The sequence below is a fragment of the Talpa europaea genome, assembly GCF_964194135.1.
Source record: "Talpa europaea genome assembly, chromosome: 7".
NCBI lineage: Eukaryota > Metazoa > Chordata > Mammalia > Eulipotyphla > Talpidae > Talpa > Talpa europaea.
The window spans coordinates 83,425,346-83,435,658 of record NC_140074.1 but is presented as its reverse complement, the minus strand read 5'-3'; the positions used below and the strand labels follow the sequence as shown (position 1 = coordinate 83,435,658).

The following is a 10,313-nucleotide window of genomic DNA, read 5'->3' as shown; positions in this document are numbered from 1 at the left end:
AGCTGCACTAAATTCATAAAACATGTGCAACTCTGGGTAAAATATTTTTCTTCTAAAAGCACAACCACTTTACAAGATTAAAAGTCTAGTAACATTTCTAAATATTATTCATATCATACAAGTAGTGGTTGTTAATTTAAAACTTCATTAGTAAAATTACAGTACAAGCATGATTAACCTCCAGAATTGCAAATCCCAGACTCCAGTGGAAAGCTACATTACATCTTCAGTAGTAATCATCTTCCGCTGTCACTCCCACACAAGAGGAGATGGGGGCATCTCAGATGGCTGAGCAACAGTGGAACTGCAAGGAAATGGAGAGATGGAGAGGTCAGTGCAAAGGGCAATTTCTGTTGCTTGTTTTTGGCTCTTCCTTTAAGAAAACCGTTAAGTCCATTTCTAGATTTTAATGTTTCTTTAAATTTCTTTAAAGGTGCATTTGTTTCAAACTGTTTAAGGATCTGTATCTGTACTCAGACAATATGATATAGTGGCTAATACAATAGCTTGAAAACAACACATCACTGACTTCTTGTGTGACACCAAGAAATTTAATGGAAAAAGGCTTATGCTGGCCACCCCACAGGATATTGTGATGAATAAATGAGAGAATGTAGGGAACATGCTTTCCACAGTGGCTACTTCATAATTTAATGATAGCTATTAAAAATAATGTCTATAATCAATCAGGAAACATAACCCTAAAGGGTGAAAAATTATCTAGTGAGTTTAAATAGGGACCTATTTTTGAATGAGCCTCATAAATATTCTTTTATCAACTATTAATTGAGTAGCATGGACAGTCACTTAGTATTTGTTATCCACAGATCTGTTTTATTAGTTATTTTGTGGGTCTGTATAATGTTGCCAACTTAGATTATAAACTTGAGAGGATGTGTGTGTAACAATTTTGCTTGCCAGGCCCAGGATACTGAATGACTTGCACCTGAAAGGTACTTTCAAAACAAACCTGACTGACAGGGTCACTAACTCCTAGGGAAAAATACAAGAATGTACTTTTAAACCCCAGAGAAGTGAAAATGCAACTTAATTCCTTCCTTCTACAGAAAAAATACATGGAAGAAATGAGTCACCTGGATTTAAAAAATTATAAACAAAACTCTGGACTTTGGTTCAATAAATTCAACCAACTTCAATACCATGTCAAGGCCAGTTAAAAAGGAGTGAAAGGAAGGGAAAGAAGCAGGGAGAAGGCTGAAGAAGGAGTGGGGAAGGCAGGTGGGAAAGAATGGAGGAAGGACGTGTCCTTTCATATCCAAATCTACCCTTTGTCTTGATAGAGTCAGATCCCATCACATTTTCCTTTTTGCCATTTGTTTCAATGTTAGCCTTTGTCAACAGAGGGCGCTAGAAGGACCGCATACAGGGCCATAGCTACCGCATACAGGGCCATAGCTTTAGGAAGCCGTTTCCCTTCCTGGTTCTGGTGTTGCCTTATTTATGTATGTATGTATGTATGTATGTATGTATGTATGTATGTATGTATGTATGTATGTATGTATTTATAAAATGTGGCAGGCCCAGCTTTGGTCTAACCAAATTTTCTGGCTAGTTTCTCTGCAACCTAATAGGGATCTCTTATGAACCAGTTCTGCCCCCACCCTTTGGGCAAATTTCTCCGTCACCCTGACCCTGAGCCATACCCTATCCAACGAGGTCCAAATTTTATTAGTCTCGGGGTGGAGGGGGCTTCTCTAAGCTCTTAATTTCTTCCTGCTCACTCTTCCTCAGTCTTGAGGGAACACCTGTTTTCTGCATTTGCTACTTCAGGGCCTCTCAGAATCTTCTTTTATGCCTTTGAGCATCTTTTCCTAGTAATTAAATTTTCTCTCTTATTATTAAATCTTCCCTGTTCATATTATTGGGTGTGTCTTTCTCCTGACTTGATTGATACAAGAAGTTAAGGAAAAAGAGATTAAAAAAAGAAAGAGAGAGACAAAGAGAATGAGTTTCCGAACTAGGTTTATAGTACTTTAGCCAATAAACCTATTTGGCTTCACAGTGGTTCAATAGATAATTTTCTTGCTTGCAGTTATTATTCATGTGGTGAGGATGTAGCAGGGACCAAGATGACTATGTCTAACTCCAGAACTGTGGCTGCCCGGCTGCCACTGCAGGGGTGTTTCCTTTCTACCTGATCAGGCAGCACATCAGTCGTCTGTGCAAACACTGCCAAAGTGAATTGGCGTCACTGCAGAAAAAAAACTAAGGCTGAAGATTTTAATAGGCTTTTGATGAAAGCCAAAGTTTGTAACAGGAATTTTCTGTTGGACCTTTTATCTATGTTATCTAATCTACATAAAAACAGAAACATGCTGAATAACATATCACAATGACATCCTTTTAGTTCTAATGAGAAAGTTAGAATTACATACATATAGTTACCTAATAAAGCTCTTAAAAGCAGCAGACTGAGGGTTGATGCAGAGAGGCACTCTGTTTCCTTTCTGCTGTTCCAAAATGAACTGGTGAATAATTTCTGTGGAGAAAACAAACATCATACAACCCCTGCCAATTTGCAGGCTTGGGGGCAGTAGATTCTCAGTTACCACTAGCCAGCATCTGAGCATTTCCTACTTGTGTAGTTAAATTACATACACACATAAAATAGCAGGCAGAATCCAGTAAGCATCTTTCTTGAATCCAAAATTAAGGTTACTGCTAAATGTGAGCAAAACCCCTAAAGGTGGCTTTGGATGAGATGGAAACCCCATGAGTAGGAGTAAAACGGTCTTGAAATTTGACTCCACAGGGCTGGTATTACGAGTGAGCCTCTTAAGTGCTCAATATTAAATCACCTTTTGGAAAGTCACTTAAAAAGCTCAATTGATGTTTAGGTGTTGGAACAGTTCCTTTGGGAATTGTTCTCTTCTAAATGTCCTAGAGCAAAATCATTCAGAACTGTGGATGTCATTAATCCCCATCCCCACTCCAATAGGAAATTGGAGAAATTTCCTCTCTTGTCATCATCCAAAGACTGATTACCAAAATGGATGGTTTGTTTTTTTTTTAAAACTCTGTATGTTATATATGAAGAAAGTTCAAGTTTCATTCAATGAAATCATACCGAGTGAATACATACTAAATATATTTTGAGTCACACTCAACTGAATAAGTCAGTTTGGAAAACAAGAACAAAATATTCATTATTTTCCCTCACTGTCCTCTGGATATAATATTAAATCACCTGTTTCTAACACAGCTTTCTTGGCATATGCGCCCTGAGCAAAGAGCTATCTGCAAGGCTGTAAAACATGGAGAAGCGCTTTGTTCACCATCTACATCTCAGCTTTCCATGGAAATACGTTACTAGACATCCTGCTGGCCAAAGTTAAAAAAAAAATGACACTCACCTTTAACCTGTCGAACAGAACTGAGGTTCTTCTCAAAAGTGTCATCAAATTTGGGATTGGTGACGGGCTCAAAGTCACTGGTATAAACTCTTCCAGTAGAGGTGGAAAAGCAACATTTGCACATACATGTGTGATACCGTAGTCGCCCTTCATCTAGGTAGGGGTGGGCTAAGGCATCCTTAGCGGATATTCTTTTGGACTGAAATCAAATTTAGAGACCAGCACATCAACACTAGAGATAAACATGACTGTCCATACAGGATCTTTCACACGACACAGTAACTGCTTTACACAGTCTATATTTAACTTATGGTATATTCCGTGTAAAGAGGAATAACTGAAATTAGTGGGTAATGTAGAGGGAGTATATGACTTAGGATAACAAACTATTGTTAGAAACCACCAGAAAATAAACAAGTCACTTACAAATAACTTTCTGCTAAAATTCTGAAAAGTTCCTACCTTGAAATGGATGTATGCAGTGTCAAAAATGTCAAATACATGACATTTAAAGATGTAAAGCTTTGGAGGGGATATGTTTACATTAAAAAACATATTTTTAAAATATGTCTCAGGCTTTAAAAGAGGTGATCGTGGTAGCAATTTTATAAAGCTGCTTGAAACTTTTCTTCTCTTAGAATATCAAATCAATGTAAGGCAAAAGCCTGTCTGAAAGCTGCTGGAACCAGGCAGTAGATAATGGTCTCAATGCCATGCTTTGATGTCCAGCTCAGTCTGAAGATCAGCTGCCTGTGGTTTTCTGGCACTTCAGATCAGAATACTTAAAACACTAGATTTAGGTTTACATAAACAATCAACTTTTAAACTTGATTCTCTATTAAAAAACTGTCCCTCCTTTTAGCTCAGTGGACATATAAATATTAATGAGAGGAAAGTAAAATTTAAAGAATTTGAGGACAGATTCAATAGAGAGTAGAACAAAAACTGTATATCTGTATACTGTGTAAAGAGGAATAACTGAAATTAGTGGGCAATGTAGAGGGAGTATATGACTTAGGAAAACAAACAATTGTCATAAATCACCAGAAAATAAACTTAAGTCACTTAGAAATAACTTTCTGTTAAAACTCTGAAAAGTTCCTACCTTGAAATAGATGTATGCAGGGCCATACATCTGTCCAGTTTCAATATGAGTGAACATTTCATAGAACACAATTTAACAAAAAGAAAACTATTTTGTACTCAAGTAAATAAAAAAATAACTGGGTCATCCTGAATGGTTCTGGTCCCCCAGAGCCAATAAAATGGTCAATATTTCCATAAACTTGGATTTCCTAAAAATACTTTTTTTTTTTTTTTTAATAGAGGCATGCTTTATTTATTTGTTTGCTGGTTTGTTTGTTTGTTTTGTTTATACATGCACTGGGTACAGTCAGAAGCGCGGGAGGGTGAGAGAATTCACCAGAGCCAGAGCGGGGAGCAGAGCAGGCAGAAGGACCGAAGTACACTGCTGAGGGGAGCAGCGGGCGGCAGGAGAGGTCTGCACGCCATGTGGGACCCTCCTCTGGTGGCCGGGGAGCAGCCGGGGATCGAACTGGCGCCGCAGAGGCCGCGCGCAGTTTCGCAACCCAGCGCTCAATCGCTGCGCCACCGGGGAGGCCCCCTAAAAATACTTTTATCTGATTTTTTTTGCTATGCTATGTTAAAAGGCACATCATGATCTTTCAGGATATGATAATCATGAAAGAAAGCTTCTGTTTATCTACCACAAACAGACACATGTAAATTTGACAACCTTGGTTTTGTTCCTTTCACTATTGTTTACATTTTGTACTTGGTGACTCAATCCTTATGAAGCTGGACTCAATGAATACATTCTTAGCAAATAAGCCGTTTTCTTTCTTTTTTTCCTCAATGAGTTCAGCTATTCCTGGAGGTTCCACTGAGATAAAGGCCTGCCATCAGAACCATAAGAAATGATGGTCTACAGAGCCCCTTGTCCAGTTTTGGCCTCTGTGAGTGCTCAGCTCCCTTTCATTTGGCAACGCTGGTCAGTCCCACTTGTGGGATTGAACTCTTTGGCTTTTGCACATTAAGTCTGGTTCTTGGCCAAGTCTATTTCTGTTCTGATTGAGCATGGTCAATTGTGTCCACATTGGTGGCAGCAGTGACTGAATCTGGGTTTTAATTTTATCATCTGACCATTAAGTCATCTGTTAGGTGGCAGATGTCAGAAATTAAGTCCCTGCCAGCTGTCATCAGCAGCTGGAATCTAGTTTTCCCCCCTTTTGTTTGTTTGTCTGGGGATTCTGATATTTTCTGAAATTTGAGAATGCAGGGTTGAAAAGATTTGGTGTTTTCCCAGCTACTGGTAGTACTCTCTCTGTTTATATGGTCTGTGTGCACCATTATGGGGTCCTCTAAAGTGTCTTACCTAAGAGAGGCCTTAAGCAAAAAATGTCAAAACCTCTATTATGCAATGATCAGCTTTCATTTTCTAAATAAATTCATGTCTTTATAGGGCTTCCAAAAAAAGATTGCCATCATTTTATCAGACAAATCAACAAATCTTTAAATCCTAATAATTAAGATACTTGTCCAAAGAGGAAATGAAAATGGCCAACAGGTATATGAAAAAATGTTCAATATCACTGGTAATCAGGGAAATGCAAATCAAAACCACAATGAGATACCACCTTACACCAGTGAGAACAGCTCATTTAAAAAAACAGGAAACAACAAATGTTGGAGAGGATGTAGAGAAAAAGGAACTGGGAATGCAAACTGGTCCAACCACTATGGAAAACTATGTGGAGGTTCCTTAAACTACTAAAAATGGAGCTTCCATATGACCTAGCAATTTCACTCCTAGAAATCTACCCAAAGGAAACAAAAAGTCATTCAAAAGGATACCTGCACCCCTATGTTTATTACAGCACTATTTACAGATGTGGTATATATACACAATGGACTATTACTCAGCAATCAAAAAAGATAAATTCATGCCATTTGCAGCAACATGGAATGGAGCTGGAAGGGATCATGGTCAGTGGAATAAGCCAGAAAGAAAATGGCTCTTCATTAGGCTCTTCAAAAGTTGCGGCTTAATCCCTCGAGCTACCAGGGAGGCCCAAAAACATACATTATTTTAACCCAAAGGTATCTGTACATCTTTTTTAACTGTTTGTTGATGATTATTCTGTAACGTATTAATGAAGAGCCTAATGAAGAGCCTAATGAAGAGCCTATCGATGGCTTCACTTATAGTTGGAATGTAGGGGAACAAAATAAGGGATCAGGGAAAAAAATAATTATAATAAATTAAATCCAAAATTAACAGGTAACTATAAATCAGAGACACTCTGCAGGGGAGGGGGAGGGAGAGGGATCAAAACAGGGGTGGGAAGAGCACAAGGGACTATGGTGATGGCACACAGGTGAATTGGTGGTGGGAATTTACGGGGACTACACATGAGAGGAGAATGCATACACTGTACAAAAAGCAAGAATGATGTAAAATATATATATAATTAAAAAAAATCCTATAATTATTGTGCTTTAAAAATACTGCTTATAACTATTTATTGCCTTTAGATAAATGAGGGTGTCTGGAGATTTGATTATTATTACCATTTTGAGTAAATAATTAAATTTTTATAAATTGATCATTTATTATTCCTCATCCTCCCTAATATTTTTGCTATTATTATAATGAAAAAGCCAGGGCCATTTGATCTTAACGTTCTCTGGTGGATTCTGCTTTTTCCTTATATTTGCCTAAAGACTTCTGCTTTAAGCAAAAGATCAGGAACTGAGTCTTCTGTAACAAACATCACAAGGACCTTAGCAAAGGATTACTATCAGATCTTCTTGACAATTGTTTTCAGGTATGAACTTATAGGTGTTGCTAATATAATCAGCCATACAATGGCTCCTGTTCTGAGCCTAGTAACTAAGTCAGGATTGTCAGGGTATTCCAATTCAGGAGCAGACATGTGGCAACAGACTTCTTAACCCAAGTTCAATAAAACAAGAATTAGCTCAGACTAAATAAATGGGTTTAATTATGGTTAATGTTCTATTTTTAATGGTGATGAAAAAAAAAAAAAGCACTCATTTGGGGCTTCCCTTGTGGTACAGGGGTTAAAGTCTCAGTGCTTCCAAGCTATTGCCAGCCACTGTAGCATGAGTTCAATCCCTAGCCAGGGAGCTAACCCATGTGGCACAGCAGACCTCCCCTGTCTTGCCCGCTGCTCTCCTCAGTAGTGTATTTCAGTAGATCCACCTGTCCTGCTCCCCACTCTGTCTTTGGTGGATCCGCTCACCCACTCCCCACACCTCTGGCCTACACCCCAGCTTTTATTATTTTTAAAATAGATTTTTTTATTTATACATACAAGAACTGGGGTACAGACCAGAGGTGCGGTGGGTGAGAGGATCCACTAGAGACAGAGTGGGGAACAGAACAGCAGACTGACTGAAATATACTGCTGAGGCGAGCAGTGGGTGTGACAGGAGAGGTCTGCTGTGCCATGTGGGCAGCTCCTTGGCCGGCCGGGAAGGAGGCTGCAGAGGCTGTGGATAGCTTCGCAGTGCTGTGCTTAATCCCTTGTGCCACCAGGGAGGCCCCACCTCAGCTCTTATATGCATAAATAAATAAAATAAATCTTAAAAAAAAAAAAAAACCCAAACACTCATTTCTCTCTTAATGTATCACTAACCTTCAATATTACAGGTTAAAACCACAATGAAAAACTTTCTAACTAAACCCTCAAAGAAGGTGAGAAAAGAATCCTTAATATCAATGATAAACTGATAAAGCAGGTCAACTTAAAATAATATTTCTCTAAAACAACAACAACATATATTCATTGGCTTTGTTCTACAAGAAATGATAGTTAAAATGGTTAAAAGTGTGCTTACATAGTGTGCCTTAACTAAATTAAATTTTTTTCTAATGATCATGTATTTATACAAATTCATTAAGAATCATCCTACTTCTTACGGTAATTTGTACCTTCTTCTTATAGATATATCTAATTTGTAAACTAAGACCATACCAAAGGTTTCATTTAATGAGGGGTGACATACCCATTTTCAAGGAATAAGGACTATATTTCATGTGTGGAATTAATGTCTAAAAAGGCTCCAGGAAAGTGCTTGGTATTTGCTCTATGGGTTAAGAATCAGCCTGAAATCAGCCTCAGGGTTGTAAAGTCTATTGAGTTCCTGGCAGGACAAGATCATTAATAAACACGGGATCTCTAAGAAAGAGGATACTGCAGGTAAAACATGGAACTGATGAATTACACGGTTCTTGGTTCCTAATCTAAATAGCTCATGGAGCAAATTATGTGGTTGAAACTGTCCTTAATGGCAGGAACTAGCCCTCAAGGAGGCTTTGTCTTGCTTCCTATAACAGTAAGCACCTCCCATACCAAAGAAAAGAAAGAAACAAACACAAGAAAATCCACTTTGTACTCTCATGTGTAACAAAAATAACTTGGTCCTGTGATTGGGTCTGGTCCCCCCAAATAAAAGCTTGGCTATTTCTCACAAACCTGGACCAATACAACATTTTAATCCCTAATTGTTGTTATACTCATGTATGAAGATGGTTCTAAACTTTGTGGGCAGCACTCCCACTGCCCACTTGTGACTATATAGGTAATTCTTTTCACCAAATCTTTCCCTTTGCAGGGCAGTAGCCTTCCTGCCTGCCTGTGACCTGTACTGCGCCAGGACTTGTCTTTACTGACCTCCCTCAGGGGAGGCAGCTCTCCTCAATGCTGCCTGCCTGCAACCATGCAGGTCTCTCTTACCAAACCTGTCCCTTTAGGGGCAGCTTGTCCTGCCTGCTTGTGTCCATACAAGTGTTCTTTATTCTTCTGTCCTTTTCCCTAATAAACCTGCCCTTTAAATATAAAAAAATATATATAAACTTTGTGGGTTTGATAATCATGTGAGAAAGTTGTTATTTTCTCCTCATGAACAAAGGAATGCAAACTTATTAAGTGGTAATTCGGTGTCATTTTTTTCCCTACCTGTAAGTACCTATTGTGTTTTGTGTTTGGTGACCTCCTTGTATGCTATTCTGAATGCTTCCATTTTTGAGTCTCCTTTGACAATAGTTATTCTCATAGATGTAAATAATAAATATTCTTTGGATGAATGAGTATATGAAGAGCTGAACTATGACCCCAGAAGAGTGAAGTCTAGAAATGGCATTTGGAAAAGCTACCATCTCAACAACTGAAAGAGTAAATAAAACATTTACTTATATTATATTCCTTATGCAATATAATGGGCAAATTAAAAAAAAAAGTAAAAATTTTTACACGTTTTAAAAAAAATAAAAACAGAGCTTCCCTGGTGGCTCAGGGGTTGAAGTCTCGGTGCTATCAAGCTATCACCATCAGTGTGAGTTTGATCCTCTGCCAGGGAGCTACCCACATGGCGCAGCAGACCTCTCCTGTCTCACCTGCTGCTCCCCTCAGCAGTGTATTTTGGTCAATCTGCCTGTTCTGTTCCCCACTCTCTCTGGTGACTCTTCTCACCCCCGTACCTCTGGCCTGTACCCCAGTTCTTGTATGCATAAATAAATAAAAACAAAATCTTTAAAAAAAACAAAATCTACTTACTGGATCAAAGACCAACATCCTGCAAAGGAGATGAACAGCTTCATGTGTAGCCTGGCTAGACAGCGTATAAAGTACAGGAAGAGATGGCTGTGAAAAATAAAGAATTCAAATATGTAAGCAAGTCTGTATAAGTAGTTATAGAATACAGTCAATTTATGACAAGGCAAGTAACCAGCTCAAAAGATGTGTGCCCCAAAGTCTACACTCTAAGGAAATGAATATCCTCCCCTGTAACAAATAGTATATTTTAAATTGCATGATTACCACTGTAGATCTGAGCAGAAAAGAGCCAACAAAGAAGACTAATCTGTAAACACAGAGCTCTTGTTAGCGTCAT

General features: G+C 38.4%; 1 protein-coding gene across 1 annotated transcript in view; it reads right to left on the bottom strand.

Moving 5' to 3' along the window:
• Window positions 1-249: 249 nt before the first annotated feature.
• Window positions 250-10,313, bottom strand: part of NLK (nemo like kinase) — a gene marked incomplete at both ends in the record, with an annotated part of 148,921 nt that continues 138,857 nt past the window's right edge. The window contains 4 exons of the mRNA XM_084237354.1: window positions 250-304; window positions 2,407-2,500; window positions 3,375-3,573; window positions 9,977-10,063. Coding sequence (XP_084093480.1) covers window positions 250-304; window positions 2,407-2,500; window positions 3,375-3,573; window positions 9,977-10,063 — 435 coding nt within the window. The remainder of the gene's footprint in view (window positions 305-2,406; window positions 2,501-3,374; window positions 3,574-9,976; window positions 10,064-10,313) is intronic.